At 37.1% G+C, this 20,245-nt stretch overlaps 1 protein-coding gene across 2 annotated transcripts in view; it reads right to left on the reverse strand.

The window, feature by feature from the left end:
* The window catches only part of MYOF (myoferlin), a 73,698-nt gene that overhangs the window by 46,426 nt on the left and 7,027 nt on the right, over positions 1-20,245 (reverse strand). For both annotated transcript variants that reach the window (XM_075504794.1, XM_075504793.1), the window contains exons 3-10: positions 19,937-20,028; positions 8,034-8,142; positions 6,644-6,728; positions 4,291-4,451; positions 3,653-3,781; positions 2,104-2,166; positions 1,941-1,991; positions 307-337 (exon numbers count right to left, since the gene is read on the reverse strand). In XM_075504794.1, coding sequence (XP_075360909.1) covers positions 307-337; positions 1,941-1,991; positions 2,104-2,166; positions 3,653-3,781; positions 4,291-4,451; positions 6,644-6,728; positions 8,034-8,142; positions 19,937-20,028 — 721 coding nt within the window. The remainder of the gene's footprint in view (positions 1-306; positions 338-1,940; positions 1,992-2,103; positions 2,167-3,652; positions 3,782-4,290; positions 4,452-6,643; positions 6,729-8,033; positions 8,143-19,936; positions 20,029-20,245) is intronic.

The raw sequence follows: 20,245 nt of genomic DNA on the forward strand, positions 1-20,245 counted from the left end.
CTTCCGATTTTCTCCCCCATCCCACCGGGGGGGGTGAGCGAGTGGCTGTGTGGTGCTTAGTTGCCAGCTGGGGTTAAACCACGACAATACCAAAGCTAATATCCAAATTTTAGGTGCTTTAGGTACTTCATCTTGAAACCACTGAAAGGACTTATATATTGTTGGATTTTTTTTTAAGTTAATACATAAAGCAGCAATCTCAAATAACTTTCCATTAACTTTCTTGTTTTACTTTAGAAATTTAATGAAATGTTTCAGCTTCAAGTTTCAAGCTAGGGAAGAAGCTCTGAAGTAACTGTTACTTACCAGGCTCATCATAAACATAGCCAATGTCAATCTGAAATAAAGATCAAAGGCATTACCTCTGAAGAAATACCAAAACAGAAAAATGCTAGGGCAACTCCCCTCAAGTTTTTAATGAGTACTACTACATTGTTCTCTTGTCAGAAACAAAATAAAGTTTACATAGCGTATTCTTGGGAGGAGAAAGAGAAAATGCCTTACATTGAAAAATGAGGGATTTTGAATGGATACAGCAGCCAAGAAGAAAATGCAAGAAAAGATGTATTAGAACTAACAGCTGTAGTTATTTTCTTCTTTCCTCAGATCCCCAGCTTTTTCATTTATCAGAGACAGAAGATAGGGCTAACTTACTGCTTCTTGAATTCCCTATATTCCCCCATTATTTTATGTTCAGACAGGCTTTTCAGAACTCTTTTGTTTCTATTTCCTGCTCAATGTCTCATCCTACAGTTCCAGAAATGAAGCTTGTTTTTTTAATGAATAATTTCCTTTTTCTTTTATGAAGATGATGGGCGATTTTTCCCCCCACTGTGTCAGATCTGGACAAGATTGCACATATACTGTATGCATTGTATCAGATTTCAAACATGTTCAGGAAGGTAAGCATGTTTGCTCATGGCAATTTGGGCTAGTATTCCTTGCAGGTAAAGTCTGAAAGGGTGATTTTCTAGAGAGAATTACCCTTGGGGTTTTCTCCTGGAATGCGTGCCTGCAGGAACAGAAAGTAGCTGAATGACATGCTGTCACCTGCTTAGTGAATGATCAGTCCTCCACAGAGAAATACAGCACTGTCTGAATCACTAGAAATTACATAGATAATAAGCAGCGAGAAGCAAAAGCAGCCGGCTTTCTGGTAGAAACTGCTTCATTTAGAAAAGAGCACTCTTCCACACTTGTATATTTTTGTGAAAAGCTGGTCTAGAGATCTACTGAATTTATGCAGTACAAAATAAGTAAACAGAAAATACAGCCAACACTGATATTTGAAATGTTATAATAGGGGATCCCAGTAGCCATTACAATTGTCATGTGAATTCTTTGTCTGTATTGCTTTAGGAATATCTTCAACAGGCAGATGCCTACCTCCCAATATTGACCATAACAAATACAAATAAAGACAATCTCACTAATATAATCAGAACCACAGAAATTACTTTAACTAAGAGACTTTTCCACCATCTCTTTTACTTAACAAACTTCTGACCAAAGGAACACCCTTCCACATCACTTGAGAATGTGTAACTTTATGCCGCCATACATAGCGCTATTCTGCCTAATAGCTACCTAATAAAATTATCTCTTCAAACCCTACATCATACCAAATAATCACCCTGATACCTTTTGAGGAAAAAATTTACATTTTGGTAAATATTTTTTTTCTCTTGGATGCAAGTTAGAGAACTTGGTATATAAACCATACAATTTTCTTTAACAACAATCTTATATAATCTCAAATAAGAAAACTGTTTACTAGCACTTTGAGCAAATGGTCTCTAGCATGAGAAGCAAGACATCATCAGATAATTCTTTGGCCCCATGCTAAAATAGTATAAATTCAAACATTTAAAACAAGTACTTAAAAAATTTCTCCCATTTTATTTAATTTAGTCAAGATATGGAAGTTGTTTCATACCCACCTTAAATTCTCCCATTAGACAGTCTGCTCGTAGAGAATAAGAATCATACACCTAAAAAGATAGACAAGCGTGAAACAGGCATGTTCCTAGACACCATAGTGAAATAGCCAGACAATGCTATATGCATCCAGCAGCTTTTTGAACATGCACCATTTTTTCTTACCCGAATGCTAACTGTTTCATCAAGCAACTCTAAAGGAGTCATGTGGACATTGTAGAAAAATATCTGTTAATGTAAAAACAAACAGAAAACCTGTCTCAAAATGACAAACACATAATTCTCTGAACAGAAAATGCAAAAACATTATTTTAACAGGCTTGTGAAGCATGCTTGCTACAGTACTTTTACCCTGCCTCCTTGCTGGACAGATTATACGATAATTTAACACAGAATAAAAAATTAAATTTAGTAAATAAACTTAGTACAAAATAGACAAGAAACAGTCACAGCTTCCATTTGAATGAATGCAGTAGGCATAGCTGTGCTGCAAACTTTCAGCACTGCCCTTGCTCCTTGTTCTGCACTTCACATTTTCCCCAGGAGAACAACTTTGGGAATTATAAAGGTTGTTTATTTTCCAGGTCATTCAGTTCCGGTCTACCCATCTCTGTTGTAGCTGTCAAAAAGGTCTTGTTTAGGGCTAGTGGTGATAGTAATTTTAATGATTTGCATCTTCACAATTCAAGGCCACAGGAATAAATCTGATAGTTTGACAGCATGAAGATAAAGATACTATTTATTAGCTTATTTGTTTTATTAATAGTATATGCCTCACTAAGTTTGGTCTTTGAGCCCAGCTATACTCCAGTGAGTACTTTATCCAACAAAAGGGAAAAGTACATAAACATAGTCCCTGCTACTCCATTTTTAGCCTAGTCTGGATACTGAGACTGCCTAGGAATTGATTCAATACAAGGTGAAACTGGCTTTCTCCTTTCCCTGTTTTTTACCACTTGTTCATAAATCTTGACTGCTACCTACAGCTTAGTTCAAGTCTCAGAGTTCTGTAACTTCCTCGGTTTGGCCTGCATGTGTTAAACATGCTTGCCACACAGTTCCAAAATCTTCTGAATTTTCCACACGTGTCCAGATCATGAGTGTTATCCCTCAGCATTCTCTCTATTAAGCTTAAGCATTGCAACATTAGTCTTCCAGACATGGGATCATTCTTGTGCCCCTTATACAGCTTTCAATTCTCTCCTATTTTTCAGTGTGTTTGACGTACAGATCCCTGTCTGGACAAAATCTAGTTGTGCTTTTACAAATCATGGGTAGCACAGCAATAACATTTCCAGATTCTGTATGACAGTGTTATTGACCCAAGGCATTGCACTGAAAGCTTGTCTGCACACACCATAGAGATCTACAATTCCTAATTAATTTTTCTGTGATTTTATAACCTGCACACAACTATTCAAAGTCATTATTATGTCACATGGCCAACTGTATCAAAGAACATGTTCCATATGTCTCGGCTGAAGTTTGACTTCCTTCTAGATAGCTTTATCTGCTAAGACTGCCAGTGACAGAGATTGTTTAGTGATGTGAATACATAAAGAAAGGGACTGGGAACTGCAAAATGCATATTAGCCATAATTAACCTTAAATATTAGCAAATTCTTATTCATTGATCATAAGGAAAGCTGTAATAACTATTTTTCTACATTTGATAGCATCAGCATTTCAGCTACAGTGTTCTTATGCCACTCACTTCATCAAAATATGGGTTGTTTCCTCTTTTGATTCTTGTTCGGTGTGTCTGACCACAAATATGAACTTTGACTACTGGTTTTATGTTATTTCCAGGCAACTGACGACCTTCAATGACTCTAACACGAATCTGAAACAAACAAAAAAATTAACTCATTCCCTATATTATTTATCATCCTGGTGACAAGAATTTCTTACTATACCACCAAAAAAGTTAGCCAACACCTGAAGTAGCTGGCAGATATGGACTGGACAGACTTTTCAAGCTTAATTATGATAGCAAGTATAATTTTACTTGAATTTTACAAGACAAGTTGGGGATAATTATTTCAGTAAATTTTTTTTACTTGCTTTTACTACTTATTTTTAAAGCTGCTATTGTAGTTTGAAATCTATACAATATACAAGAAATAAGGTTCCTCGAGATTTCAGTCAGAACTGTACAAAATTGGACACCTCTCTAACAGGCAAATTTGAAGAATACTTTAGAAATACAGGTTTTCAAATGAAGAACCTAATTGTCTCTACAGTGCATTAGATTTGCACAATCTGACATTAAATTATGCTCAGGCTATGTGAAAGGAGCAGTGTCATGCTAGGAAGAAAAAGGGAACATGCAACATTTAATAAATCTATTACCTGGAAATCTTGTGGTTTGTTAGAAAGGATTCTCCGTGTTTTCTTTCCTTTGGTGATGCGTTTAGCTAGCTGGGCTTCCTTCGTGTCACTTGGAACTGTTGGTGTGATACCACCAACTGGACCATCCAAGCCATCCTCATAACCTCCATCATCCTCTCCATCTCACACAGTAAAAAAACAGTGCAATTAATAAACAAATACTACAGCTTGATAAATAGTTACAGGAGCAAGAGTCTGATATCCAGGAGTTCCACTAAAATTGTATTATTATCTCATTTCAACAATTTTTTTTGCTAACCACGTGCTCCCAACTCCTTTTGAAAGCTAGTAATTTTAGGCTGCTTAAGAACAAATTTATATCCTAACCAAACTAACTGTAGATCTGTCCCTCTTCAGGATGCAAAGTATCTAATACAATTCCCATACACTTTTTTGAACCAACCCATTGAAGTTTTAGCAAAATACAGTTCAGCTGTAATGGTCACCAGAGTAGTTTACAATACACCAGAAGTGATTAATTTTATTCCAGTTGAAGCTGTTTCCCAGCAGCAAGACTAGGCTATAAGCATAGCATTGGTTTTTACTTCAGAATCTTGAAAACATGAAGACATTTAGGGTCTGCCATCCAAAATAAAACTCTGAATCCTCCTCCACAGCATTTAACTGTGGAATAAGTTAAAGTTTCTTAGTAAGCCTCTGACAGTTCTGAAATCACAATACCTCTGTGGAAGACTGGTCTACAACCACATGACACTACAATACTGGATCATCCAGTGAGGTTCCAGTATTGCAAAACAGGATCCGAAAATATCTAGACCACAAAAGTGTGTCATTCCCTTGTGTTTCCAGCTTTTTTTCTTAACTGAGGACAGTGACTACGGTAAAATCTACAGGAAAAACAAGCTGTGTCTCTGATGGTTAGCATTAACAGATGTTTGTTAACTTTATGAATTAGTTTGCCAACACAGGGTGATGATCACTTTGCATAATGAAGTCCTCAGTGATCCTTGTAAGAGATGTATAAAAACACAGAGACTGACAGACCATGTATTTTATAACTGGAAGACCCCACCTCCCTAACATCCCTAAAAATCTATCTGCCTCGATGGATCCATGAAACTGATTGATTACACATTCTGACTTAGCACTTAATTTTTAATTTCTGAAACTGAGCTGTAGCAATCTCAGCTGGGGAGGTGATTTCATTTCATGGGAAATAGGTATTTACAACAATTAACTAGAGGTGTGTTTGATATTTTGCATGGAAATAATTTTCATGCAGTTGCTGGATACTAGCTAAAAACCTGCCACATTTTATTTTACCTATATTACCTTATAGTTCAAGTACATTTTTAAAAAGCTATCAAAATAGTCTCATATAAATCAATTTGCATTTTTAGCCTTCAAGTCCACATTTCTATAAAATTATTTCAAAGTGTAGTAACTTAACACACAGCTTTTGTGTTTGCATTACCTATCCTTCCACTCCCCAAGAACAGCTCTCAGTGAAGTCAGTGGAATCAAAATTTCCCCCCAGAAGACTCCTCATTTCAGTTTTTTCCTTCTTATGTTATTATCTATCAGCAGATAATGGTCAAACTGATTTATTTCTCCTCAGATATATAACATTTATTACATTTACTTCTTTCTGCACAAACACAGCCTGGATATTAGGGTAATTATTTGCCTGTTAACTGCAAAAACCTGTTGTTACTTCACAGTTCTTTTAAAAGTGGAAAACCAGAGGATCTCAAAAACACTCTCAGCAAAAGCCTGGTTAATATGATATATAGAGACCAAAAATATTCCCTACTGATCACAATATTTCATAGGCTGGTCAAATATCAAGCCTAATATAAGATACAACAGTGTCTTTCAAAACTTACTTATTCTACAGCAAAAAAAAAAGTTTAATGGTTTAAGAAAATCTTTTCACAAAGCTCCCTGACACTGAAAGTAATAGAATATATTTTTCCAAAAATGTGACTTCCCTGCTTTTTTGGTTAGCCCTAGCATTACAGCAGATGACTGCTGTTTCTTTGAGCATTCAAAAACCTTTATTTCCTAAACAAAAGCCATTTTGAAAAGCTTTTAAGCAACATCATGCTTTTGTAACCTGATTCCACTGGAGAAAATGATGCTAAAAACCATTTTACATCAGGAAATGCCAATTTTCTTCCTAGCTGTAGTCCTGAATCATCCTTAATTTCTTTAAAATCACTATCTGGCAGTCTTGACATGCTTGCTTCTGGTTACATTTTTTTCCGATGAACAATGCTGTTGAATTACTTTCCTTATCTTAAATATCTTCGTGATCTTTTAATAATAGTGTTCTGAGAAAAGATTGAAATACCTTCTTGTGTATTAGTCCCTCCTGGATCATTTGGATTTGCAGGTCCAGCTGGTGGCTCATATCCTACTACCAAATCAATTGTTGCCTATAGAGGAGTACATGGGTTTTTATGTAGCACACAGTATTCACAACAATTGATTTAAAGCAGTAACTTGTTCTAACACTGTACACGAACAATTAACTATTCATAGCCACAGCACAGTTTATAATAAAATTTCAGCTATTAGTAAATTAATAAACTGTTATTAAGCTATATATGCATACAAACAATAAAGATTACACAATTTGCAGCTAATGGAATAGGCTCTAAAATAATACCTACCAAATGGAATCACTGTGTTTATATTAAGAAAAATCTGTCACAATACAAGTATATAAGATGTTCTACAAATGTTAATTTATTTAGTTCCACAATATTCATGGCAGACTAGGTGACATTCTAAATTTGCAGATGGAAAAACAAAGGCAGTGAGAAATAACACTATCTGATCAACAACATAACAAGTCTGAACTGTAAGTAAAATTTCCTATATGGCTCTTCTAATTGCTTGTTCATACCTCCATCCTGGAAGAAAAACACTATGTCATTTTCCATTCTAATTATAGAATTGTCTTTTTTGTGCTTGACTGCGGTTTTGGATTATTGAACAAACCATTATTATTCCTAGTTGCTACAGTAACATGAGGAGTCAGCAAAAAAAGCCCAACCCTGTGACCAACTAACCATGATATTAAACTACAGCTGATGAGATACTGAAATTACCCTGAAAGCCTCTTATTATTAAGCGTACTAGAATGCAATATGAAGTGCCTTAACAGCTAGACTGCACACTGTAAGGTCCCAGTTCTAGAAACTACTTAATTACTAAGTTAACAACCAGTTAATAACTCCGTTAAATTTAAATACGTGCTAAACCAAGTTAAGCAAGTTCTTGTGTAACTTTCTGAACTGAGCTGGCAGTGAACATGTACATGATTACATGCTTTCTAGAATCAGTGCTATGACACAGGTGAATATTAGAAAGAATACAGCAAAAAAGTGCATATGGGAACTCCATCTGGTACTTAGGAAAATGCTCTTTTTGAACATCAGGCTGATTTTCATGCATACTCTGTGGCCCATAATATTTGTAACACATATATACAAATACATAATACATACACAGAAAACAATTTATCTAACTTAAAGGATATTAAACAAACTCAGATGGTATAGACATAATTATATCTTGTTATAAATTTCCTCTGTCTGGAGCTTCTGCTACAAAATTCCAAGCATTTAATTTATAAAGTAAAAATAACTTGAAAATATTTTTGTTTCACTATTAACCCTGTTGCTGCAGCATTTTGATCAAGAATACAGTAAAATAAGGAAATGTAAGCCACTCACTCCAGTTTCTTGTCCCCTTTCATTTAGCAGAGGTATGAGTTTGTAGGGAAAAGATCTGCTTTGGTTACCTACAAGATCCTTAAGTGCTATGGATGCACTGCCAATTAATCTGAAATGAAGTAAAAATCATTATTAGAATGCAAGTATACATAAAAGAGAAGTTCCCTTTTGTCTTTTGCTAGTGTCTGTTAGTCGACCAAATAACTCCAGCCATGACTTGAAAACCCAAGACACAACAAAAGATCATTGCAAATGCTATCTAATGATTGTGTTCCGCTAATTTGGATTTTCTGTTTCACTGCACTTAAATGTGCTGGTGTGCTTTGAGAAAGACACAACTTTAACCTAAAAGAGGTTAAAAACCTAAATTTAAATAAATGTTATGTATATTTTTGAAAATAATCTTCTGTATAACTTTCAACAGCCATGTCACTTGTTTCAGCCACTGAATTCTCATTGGTAAACTAAAAGATGTAATACTTTCTTTCCCTATATAGCTTTGCAAACTTTCAGATGAGAAGTAATGTATAAAAGCTAAATATGACAGCTCCTGTATTACACAGAGACACAAAAAGACATACACACATCTTTAATGAAAATAATGAAAGAGAACAAATGCAATCAACGTGCTTACTAAAGGCTTCACAAAATTAATCTTCTTGCCAATACTCTATATTTTGGAATAGCTTCATCTCCTTGCCTCTAAATTCTCAGAATGTTTCAATACGGCTTTAGAGGGGCCTACCAAAGGAAGCTGCCCAGGAGATCTGACATTATGTAGTAGACTCTTCTGAGCTACTTCTGCCTGCTTTGGGACTGCATCTGTCACCCCCATCCTCTTCAAAAAAGTGAAAACTGCATGCACTTTTCATAGAATCATAGAATGCTTTGGATTGGAAGGGACCTTTACAGGTCATCTAGTCCAACCCCCCTGCAAGCACAAGGATATCTTTAACTAGACCAGGTTGCTCAGAGCCCCATCCAATCTGACCTTGAATGTTTCCAGGGATGGGGCCTCCACTACCTCGCTGGGCAACCTGTTCCAGTGTTTCACCACCCACCTTGTAAAAAATTTATTTCTTAAATCCAGTCTAAATCTGCCCTCCCTTAGTTTAAAACCATTGCTTCTTGTCCTGTCACAACAGGCCTTGCTAAAAAGTCTGTCCTTGTCTTTCCTATAGGCCCCCTTTAAGTACTGGAAGGCTGCTATAAGGTCTCCCCGCAGCCTTCTCTTCTCCAGGCTGAACAACCCCCAACTGTCTCAGCCTGCCCTCATAGGAGAGGTGTTCCATCCCTCTGACCATTTTCGTGGCCCTCCTCTGGACCCGCTCCAACAGCTCCATGTCCTTCTTGTGCTGAGGGCTCCAGAGCTGGACGCAGTACTCCAGGTGGGGTCTCACCAGAGCAGAGTAGAGGGGCAGAATCACCTCTCTTGACCTGCTGGCCACGCGTCTTTTGATGCAGCCCAGGATATGGCTGGATTTCTGGGCTGCAAGCTCATGTCCAGCTTTTCGTCCATCAGTACCCCCAAGTCCTTTTCCACAGGGCTGCTCGCGATTACATCATCCCCTAGCCTGTATTGAAACCGAGGATTGCCCCAGTTTTAACCTTTTTAACTTTTAATCTTTTTAACTTTTAACCTGAGAAACTTCTTTTAGGCAGAGTTTCTAACAGTGTGGCATTGATCTCATGGTATCTGGCACTATATTTCATTCCCACAGTATGTAATAACAGTTTACTCCTATACTGAAGTGGATTATTGGAATAACTGAGATTTTTGCCAATGAAAAAACCCCAAGATAATTCCCCCCTGTAAATATTACAAAGAACATGTTTTACAAACAAAATACCAGCTTTGCTGCCAAAGCGGAAAAAAGATCTGTACGTGGAAAACTTAACTGAGGTTCCTTTGAATAGATTACAGTGCTTTTTCATGGAGAAGCTACGGATGCAAGGGCATTTTTTGACATGGAGCAAGAGCATTATTATAGCTACTCTCAGGTGCTGTGTCATGAGAACATAATTTACTTTTTGCAAAGTACATTATGATAGGTAAGTATAAAACATTAATTTCCTGCAAATATACATTCCAGGTATTACACATTACAACTTTTGTTTAGCTGTGCACAAAAAATAACTACACTTTCTGTTTGAATGACCTGTTAGAATTACTTTGGTGCTGTCACCTCCTCAGTCAACTCTGCTTTCCCAGTTCATCTCACTCCTCCAATTCCAGTTGACTTTTTGATAGCTTTGACTCACTACTCAAACCTTTCACTTCTGCCCCGCAAATTGCCAGAGCACAGTAATATTCCAGGTACTCCTCACATATTTGTCACATGCAGGGGATGGGCTAGATGTGAAAAGCAGTTTAAGATCAGGCTGTGCTGCATAGGAAATGCATGAAGTTGTTCTAACCTTTAAGATGACCATAACCAAAACTCTGATGCCATTTCTAACAGCTGCCTCTCCTCCCTTTACTGAACAGACACCTGGATTCAGTATTGTAGTCTTGATCCAGTGTCCTTTAAAGAACTATGGAAATACACCTAGTTATTTCAGTGAGCATGAGATTAACCCTAGGTACATTTTCACTTTTTACAAATTGTTGCACAGAGCTGGACGTTAGCTGAAACACTGACTCCATGCATTTCTCAACTTTAAGGAGCTTAAGAAGCAATTTCTCCTGTTATGCAATCAAAATTGCATTCAACCCACAAGACAAACCTAGATTTGGAACATCAGATATACATGCAGTGGTCTTATTTATCCCTCCAACTGTCGTATTATTTGACATTGCTTATGATTTGATGTAGCAAATCTTGACACTAAACATTAATGTCTACCTAGCTCAGGAAACAACAGCAGATGGTCTCTCAAACAGAAGGAGGTTTTATTTTTTCCCCTGTGGCTTCAACATTCCAAAAACTGGTGTTATATAGAAGTCAAGTAAGTCTGACAGTACACACCAAAGAGAACATCTCCCTCTACATTTGACCAAACTTTTCTATGTAAAGAGCAGGTGTCATGCAGACATACACTGATACTATTCAACAGTTAAAGAAAAGCAGAAAAGGTTCATTCCACAATGATTGCAAATCCCAAAGCAGTTAAGAGAGAAAAATACTGGGTAGCTTAATGCATTTTTCTCTTTACTACATAGCCTTCTAACATGTTAATAGCTTTGAAAGCAAGCATAATATAAGCAAATGGGAACTATTCCTACAGTTGGAAGAAACAAATGCTTGACTTTCATTTACATAGTTGGATACTGAAAGAAACCAACTTCTCTTCACTCTTTTTCCTTCAATGCAAAATTAATCAATAAAACCTTTCAATTCCAAATATTCTTATTTTCCCCAAATCCTTCAACTGTGACTATGCCTTCCCGTTTGAGAATAACAGAGAAACATATACAGTTTGAGGTATCATAGAAGGCAAAAACCCAACAAGACGACCCAAAACCAGCTAGGCCAAATCTGATTCTAGAGAAAGGCAAAGAAAATATTTTCGTATGTACATTTGTAGAACAATTTTGTAACTTGCTATTTTGATTTGATATGAGCTGGAGTGACTTACATAAACTCCAAAAGGAACTTCAGTTCAGAAGTGACCCAGTCTCAAATCATCTGGATGACTGTTTCAGCAACCACACCCTCCTATCTGGTGACATTAACTCAAGAACATCTGTTCAACAGTAGTGCTTTTGAAATTTTCCAGCGTAAATTTCCATTTCTACATCCTCATCTGTCCTGTGCAAATGGTAACTGTGCACACATTTGAACACATAGTAATTGTTTTTAAAATTCTGATCACCTTCAGAAAACTGGAGGGAGTCAGTTACATAACTTGCTTGCTACTAGTTGCCTCTAAAGTCCTTTGTTTCCCCCTCCTTTAACAGGTTGGGCAACAATAGTCTCCAGTCTTTTTCCACTCTAGCAAGAGTGAGAAATCTAATATTCAGCCTATACACTATCTTAGCCTACTTCTAAGCTTTAGCCAAATTCTAAGTTTTAGGCAGTTAGTGTTTTGCCCTCCCCAAAGTGGTCCTATTCACTGGATTTGGGATGTTTCACCCCTCCCTTAGCAGAACCACAGAACGGATGAGGTTGGAAGGGACCACTCAAGATCACCTAGTCCAACCTCTCTGCTCAAGCAGAGTCAGCTAGAACAGGTTGCCCAGGGCCATGTCCAGTCTGGTTTTGATCATACAGCTACTCAACAGCTGAAGTAATATTTTCAAAAGTAACAAGGAATGCCTCAAGGTCATCGCTAGATCTCATCTTTGTCACTTGCACAGGTCTTGGAGAAAGCATTTTTCCTGAGATGCTTCTCTCCAGTCTCTTTGGGCTAAGTCAGGTAAGATCAAGTCAGCTAAGTCAGATAACAGCAGCTGTTGTTGTGACACCACGTCCATTAACAGTTCATTGCTGTTTAATGCTTTGCTGCAAGGTCTGCTACTGTATTCGCTTCTACTGTACTCGTATGCTACTGTCTGCTACTGTACTTATATGTAACTAGACCCCTAGTTCTCTGCACGACTACTATGAAGTTGCTGTGTTCCTCTGAACTCTGAAGACTTTTTACCTTCTGGCAGGATTGCATGCAACCTCCCTCTGAAGTCCTGACTTTCAAGGTGACAAAGAGTCCTTTCCTTCCAGCACAGCTGAAAAGACTTTCTGTCACCTATTCATCCTCAAAGGACACTGCTCTTGCTGGAGCTATTTCAGCTTTCTTCCTCTTGCCTAGGCAGACAATATTTGCCCGTTTAATTCCAGATCACACTGGTCTCTTGACACCATCAAGTGGGATAGGTTCTGGAGCTTTTGGAACAGCTCAATACATCCTCTGACCTTTTGTTCATCAGCTATTTTGGCAGTAGACAGCAAACAAGTATTGCTTCTTAATTCTGCTTAAGTAGCTTTTTGGCCATCCCTAAGACTTGTGTAAGTATAGCGCTTAGTCAGCCAGGTCTCTTAAACTCTTCCAGCTTTGCAGAGGTAAAGCAAAAAACCTGTCCTGCCATAAGCAGTTTGAACATTCTGGTCTACCACTGAATACAACACCAAAGATAAATGCGAAGTCCACATTTAGAAGCAGTGTTAAAGCATTTTAAACCACTTCAAATATACCTTTATCAGTACTAGGCCTATGATACTTTCCCCACAGTAATCAAAGGGAAATACTTAGTTTATCAGCATGAAATCAATGAATTAGTGATGACCAACTATTAAACACAGTGTTGCATTTGTGCCAAAGCTAACTAATCCGTTAGTGCTGTGGTTAGCACTTCCTGTTAGCTGCCCAAATAACCAAGAGAAGTGAAACTTCACACCCATGCCTGGATCAGAAAATGCTAACTCACAGTACCAACCATTTTATTACTCCTCCTCTGTTTGAAAGTAGGAATTTATAGTAAATTCTTTAGCATATCCTGTCCTCCAGCTGCTTACATGCTACTTCTACTAGAAGCCCAGTGATTTTAATCCCCTGAGAGTCAAGCATTTAAATTCTTTTGACTTATTTTTAAGGGTTTATTTTGGCAGAGGTTTATATTGATTATTTTAATCAGCAAACTTGATCCCACACTGCAGTTATAATTGCTACACTCAACCTTTCATTCTTAGTGTATTTGTGCCATTATAGATTCTATGCTACAAGACCCAACACCCACGTTCTGTTACTCATGCTGTGTTTTAAAATTTTTATTAAGAGCAAACCTACTATTTTTATCTTCTTTAGTTATTTGATAATACTCTTTGCAAGAACAAACTTTAAAAAAGAAACAAAGCATGGATACTATTTTGTACAAGGCAGAAAACCCCAAAACAGAATCTTAACCAGCTTGGATCTTGCATACAATGTATGCAAGGAAAACGTGCAACTATGCACAGCCACACTGACGTGGAAAAGAATCCACACAAAAGGGTACAGCGGTAGGAGGATTCAAACAATCTAGAAATTATTTAACTGTGGAAAATACTTAAACATGATTAAATAATTTGCTGCACTGTTCATTTGTGGCTGCAATTTTCTGCTTGAGAAAAGGGTGTGCCCGATTTGGTTTTCCTCTGTGTTGCTAGGTTACTAACTATGCAAAGAACACGGGGAAACGCATAATCCCAACTCTCTTTCAAATAGAATGAAAATCACTTCATTCACACACGACTGTAACTTCCTGTTAACATTTTTTTTTTCCTTAACTTCACAGGGACAACTGAAGTTACTGGGTTTTTTTTGTTCGTTTTTTACCTGCATAAAGATTTGTGTTCTGAGAGTTTGAAATCTTTCTACTAACAGTATTAGACATAATAGAAAACAGATGTGCTCTCTTTTCAAACATCTTTATGCTGGAAAATCTAGCTAAGCATGGACCATATGAGTCCTCTCTAGTTTATTGCTATGATGGTCTGTCTGCATACATGTCAGTGTGGTTTGCTTTATTTATCTTTTCCAATGACTGTGTCTTTTTACCATGAGGAGCACTCATTTAATCTAGCTGCAAAAGTTTAGTGATCCTGTAAATGAAGCAGTAAATTCTATCTCCAGGAAAAAAGAAATGGAAAAATATTGAAATGTTCTTTCAGGCTTGATTTACAAAAACATGCCAAAGCAATGAGTTAAGTGTTTTGGCACAGTGTAAAAACAGAGTAACATCCACTGTGCTCCTCCTCCTGCGTCAGCATAAGAATGGGCTGGATGAACAGCTATTTAAGTTTGTAGGAGCTGTAACAAATCATGGTTTATATTGCAATCTGCTGCCGTGTTGTTCGAGAGGGGAATACGGGTTCTGTAGCCACCTCTTAGGCGCAGCAACGGACCAGGTGACCAGAACTAGTCAGAAGTAACGCTGCATGGAATAGCAGAGTGTGTATTGGCTAGGAGCTTTGTGAGTGAGCAGCCAGAGAGAGGGAGTTGGGTTGAGAAACACATTGTTCTGCTTCTAGCCTACACTACAGCAAAGAACGGTGGCAGAATATTTGAGCAAAAGTTGTCTCTACCTTGAAAATAACAATAGCAATCCCCACTGCTTATTTTCCTCCAGAAGAGAGAAAATAAAGCCAAAGGCATGGTCTAGTTTCTTCTCAGTGCTCTTTCTCGGGCAACATAGTCCCCTAGATGTACCCTTTACACTCAAAAACTAAATCCCCATTCAATCTAGACTTTAAGTAAAATATATAAAAACATGAACCTCTAAAGGAAAGATTATTGATTTAGACTCAAATCCCACTTAGCTTAAACACCAGATACACTTCCCAAGTTAATGGGTCTACTCATGAATAATGTCAAAAGCACATAGCAAACACTGGGTTTCTGAAATAACGGGCCTTTACCTCTGAAAGACTTAAGTTCAGTTAACCACATCAAATTTACATGTAAAAATGAATACAATATTGTCCAGCCCTCAAACCCCCCTCCCCCCCCTTTTTTAACTGTCATTATAATAGCTCTCAGTAGTAAGGACCTTAGGTTGGCATCGTACTCCATCTTTTCAATCCTGAACTAGCATGCAGACAAAGCAAGGGAGTGTCATTTGCACACTCTTCCGCTGAGCATCTTTTTGGAATGCAGCAGCACTGCAGGCATGTATCTAACTATAGACTTTTTCTTAAGTATTAAAAGAGGATACTGTGAAAGAATGGCAAAACTATGATACGGTAGTCCTAAATCTCTCTCAAACTCAGTAAATAGAATCAGTAACTCTACAGAAATACAGGTTATGCATACATGCAAGTAATATGTGGGAAACTTATTCCACATTCCCTCTTTCATATGCTCCTTTGTCTAAATGTGAATGTTCATTAATATCAAATCTCTTCTGCTGTTACAGTGGTTTGTGTCTTTAAAAGAAATCCAAAATGACATTTCCTATTATCTTGTTACAGTCAGGAAGCCTGCTCATGTGTTTCCCACTTCTCACCCCCTTATCCTGTTTCCCTGCCAATAGCCCTTCCAAACACATCATACACTGCAAATATGTGGCAGTTATTGAGGATTTATTTTCAAAGAGCATTCCTTTGAACGCATTGCTCTGTCTTTGGTATGGACTACATATATTTTTGCACAGCTCCATACATGGAAGTCACTTTCCCAAAGAATTTTACTGGTTTGTACACAGAATAAGTAAGTGGTGGACAACTTCCAGTGCATAAACCCAAGCAAAACAAGCAGGCATTTGCACAAGCTGGGGATTAAGCACTACAAATATGAGTCCAGATGATATTTACACATACAATTTGACAAAAAGAAAAAAACACATGCCTGCTTAAATTTGAACCCACGTACAGAGTGAAACATTTTAGGGACTTCAGATAAGCACCTTCCTTTATTTTCCGATACGTTATAAAATCCATTACAAAATTCTGATTACTGGCAAGCTTTCCTATATCAAGTTCTGTGATTTCTGGGATTTCCCTAAAGTCAGAGGCATGCAATATATTCCTGCTTTACTGACCTACAGGAATCTCAAGAAAGAGAGATCTGAGTGTATTGGCTTGACTCAGAGATTTTATGACAGAGCTGTTGGAGCATTGTAAAAACCTGAATTCACATACTGGGAGGAGGCAGAAAGTAGTAAAGAAAAGCTAACAATGGAAGTGGACTACTATCAATAAATATGAATGTATGCCTAGCTCAGTGTCATAAAATACCCAAATTTACCACAAAAAAAAAGGAAAGAAGATGACGTGATATCATACTCCCTTTCAAAATAGCAAGTGAACACTACTTGGCACTGCCAGAAAAGAGACGGCATGAGACTGCAGCAAACAGAGGAGCAGATCCTTGTTTAAAATCTAGGACTTTATACGAAGAAGTAGGGAACTGGCATCTCATTTTTGATAAGCTGTTCTTTTTTTCTGCGCAGATTTTAAAAAAATCTCCGTGAGTGATGCTTGTCCAAATGTATGTATTTACCTTTTTAGACAAAAATCCTACGATTTAAGCAGAGATAGGCAGAAGATCTTAACCACTATGGGACAGCTAAAGATTAAACACATTGATGAAGCTTTATCTTGTTACGGGTGTTAAGAAAGAACTCCTATACTCTGCCAGAGCTTTGAGTACAAGCATGTTTCAACACGAAATAATACACTTATCCCTGCTGTACATTAGCTAAAAGAAAAGCCTTCAGATTAGCTTGCCACCACCCAAGACCTTACCCTTTTCCTTCAATTGATTTTAGGGACCAGGTTTATTCCTGTGTGACAAGTCATAAAACAAATGGCATGCAGAACACAAGAGGTTGCTAACAATTTCAACTGGTAATTTATGTCTTCTTCATTGAAATGATCTGCATGCCTTGCTTTAAGGTATCCTGTACACCTCCAATTCTGATATGAAATTAAAGCTTAAATCCTACAAAACTCCAGATACATTTGTTTGTTTTTTAAATCACTATCATCTTATGCTCAGAACCACATAAAACTTTTTGGAGTCTGTGTTATGTATATGTCTCATCACAAATACAGCAGGAACCTCAAAGTCTAGGTCAAAATGACAAAAAGTACCCTTCAGCTTTACTAAAGTTTATATATTATGCTTTTTAATAGAATGTGAATTGAATTCTAGTGTTCCCATATATACCATTTAAATGTTTTATGGCAACAATTTTTTTTCAATGGCCACAGTCAAAAGGTCCTATCAACTCAATTCACAGGAACAAATCTATTCTTATTAAAAGAAAGTTTGAAAAATACAAAGATGATTTAAAAGTTAGTCGAACAAGACACCTTAATTACCTATATGTTTACTTATTACATGTTCCTCTTCTGTAAGAGTATAAACCTACAAAAAATGTTTAAATGCCAACATGGACACCTGACAGCATTCCAGTACTGTAAAACTTTTTATAACGTCATCTCCTTTCATATGAAGATAGAAGCCTCAATTCAAGGTGGCTCCTTTCTCAGTGTCTTCAACAGCAAGATTAAACTAAAAAAAAAAAAAAACAAAAAAAAAAAAAACCCAAAAATTTCCAGAAAATCATACACTCTGTGCATCTTTTCTGCTGTAATTACTTCATGTGTAGAAAAAATATTTTTTATTTTTTAATTGAAGGAAATCTATTTGTGTTTTGTGTGATATCCTCCCAGGCACACATAGATACAGCTACTGTCTGTTTATCTTCAGTTCTCTAAAGTTAATAAAACCTGATTTTGTCAAAACTAAAACTAAGCATCTTACTTCTACATGAAGAAGTTTTTGTGTGAGCACTGAGGGCTCAACAAACAACTGCATGCATGAAACTTCCCTTTAGCCTCTCAGAAGTGAAAAAAAGGACCCTACACAAAAAGATCTGCAGCCTTAGATCCCATGATACTTGATTTTTAGATGTCTGAAAAATACAGAACCCAATTTTAGGTATACAGGTGCTGTATATACCGCATTAGTAGAGTTTAGACCTTTAGAGTAGGATTCAAGCCTATCAACATCCACTAACAGCACTAACCAAAACAGAAATGGTGCAGGAGAGAAAGAGTTAAATTCCTGCATGTTCTTCTGCTGAAGACCTAAACTCTTAAATCCTTTACTGATAGTAGGAGTCTCTGCCTTTCCTTTCCAAGAAATGAATGTCAGAAAAGGCAATTCTCAGCGGCCTCCCACCCCATTTTTATAACAGTCTAGAGTCCTCCTGTAAGGAACGGGAAGCTAGATAGCCATTTGCTTCCTCTGCTGCGGTTATTCAATTTACTTTTCACAGAAGACTCTCTTACTATCAAACTACATATTTTCTTTTAAAAAAAAATCAACAAAACAAAACAAAAAACCCAAACCACCAACCAAAGAAAAAATCCTCAATCCATTTTTAAACAATGTTTTTAAAATATAACCAGAAGAGGAAGTAGCAACAGCATCGCCAATCTTCCATACATACAATGAGCCTGAGGCTTATAACACTCAGCCAACAATTGGAGACAGATTCATTTCCCTACTCAGTGTGAGAGAATTTACTGTCACATCTGCCATCGAAAAAGAGTTCTGCAAGGTGATCTTGGGGAAGTTACTTCCATTTTCAAGTTCAAGCTTTTTAATGACCACGCAGAGAACTCATGGTTCATTGGGCCAGGAAGAGTACAGTAGTAACATGACATTTCATAGACCCTGCTAGCTAGGACACTCAAAAAAACAAAAACCCAGATTCCGTTCCCAAGACAGTTTTTGTATTTTATCCAACATATTTATACTGATGACTAAGTCAGTCTCCCAGGAGATGAGTCTAGGACTTCAATTCCTCCAGACAAGATAGGAAATTGAACTTAGGCTTCCCCTCTTCCTAGGCAAGACTTAAATAAGTGACATAAAATATAGCCTCTTGGGGAGATTTTTAAAGATGGTTAAGACCCTTAACTGCATTTTCTAATTTTTGGTGGTTTGTGTTAGCTGTGCTCTGAGATTGCCAGTTAAGAGTTCTTCAGAACTACTTTCTGGACACTTATTATGTATAGTGGTCTTGGGTACTGCACTGCACCATTCTGCAAGATGACAGTCTGCACCAGGTATCTGTGGCGGCATAAAGCTAGTTACACAAGGACCTTTATTACAAGTAAGCACCAACTGAAAAATGGCAGCTGTGGTTTTCAAATGACAATAAAAGGTGAAGAGATCTAAATTCTACCCAAATTCTACCTTAAATGCCTAAAACGTTCCTTGCATTTAGCTTCCGCATGTCTAAAATTAAGTATAAAAAGAAAGCTGACACTTTGCTTCAGAGTAACAATCCAACTGGTAAGGGATGGAAAGCTCACCGGCTTATAGGCTACAAGTAGGTATTACATCAGAAACTATCTAATTGCATCCACCGTTTCTCTCCAGCGACTCTCAGTTCCATTTCTTCCCTGGACTTCTGTACTGAAAGTAGTGTTTAATACTGGGGGGAGGTGGGGGGGGGGGACACTACATACTTGTTTTGTCCAATTGATTCAAAATCCTTCACAATAATTGTCAGGGAAGATGAATTATCCAGAGCAATTCCTTTCAAGTCAAATTCAAGAATCTGAACAAAAAAAATGAAGCAAAACCAAATTATAATTACAAGTTATGCGTAAATTAATTAACAGCAGAGTAGCATATACAACACAATTATTCAGAAATAAATTTTGCATTACATTTACATTTTGCATTACAAGCATTACCAGCTTACATTTGCAAAAGCAAAGTTAAAAATCTGGGAACATGCTCATAGCACATTTTTGATTTGCTAGTTACTAGTA

Source organism: Mycteria americana, chromosome 6 (genome assembly GCF_035582795.1).
Source record: "Mycteria americana isolate JAX WOST 10 ecotype Jacksonville Zoo and Gardens chromosome 6, USCA_MyAme_1.0, whole genome shotgun sequence".
Lineage (NCBI taxonomy): Eukaryota > Metazoa > Chordata > Aves > Ciconiiformes > Ciconiidae > Mycteria > Mycteria americana.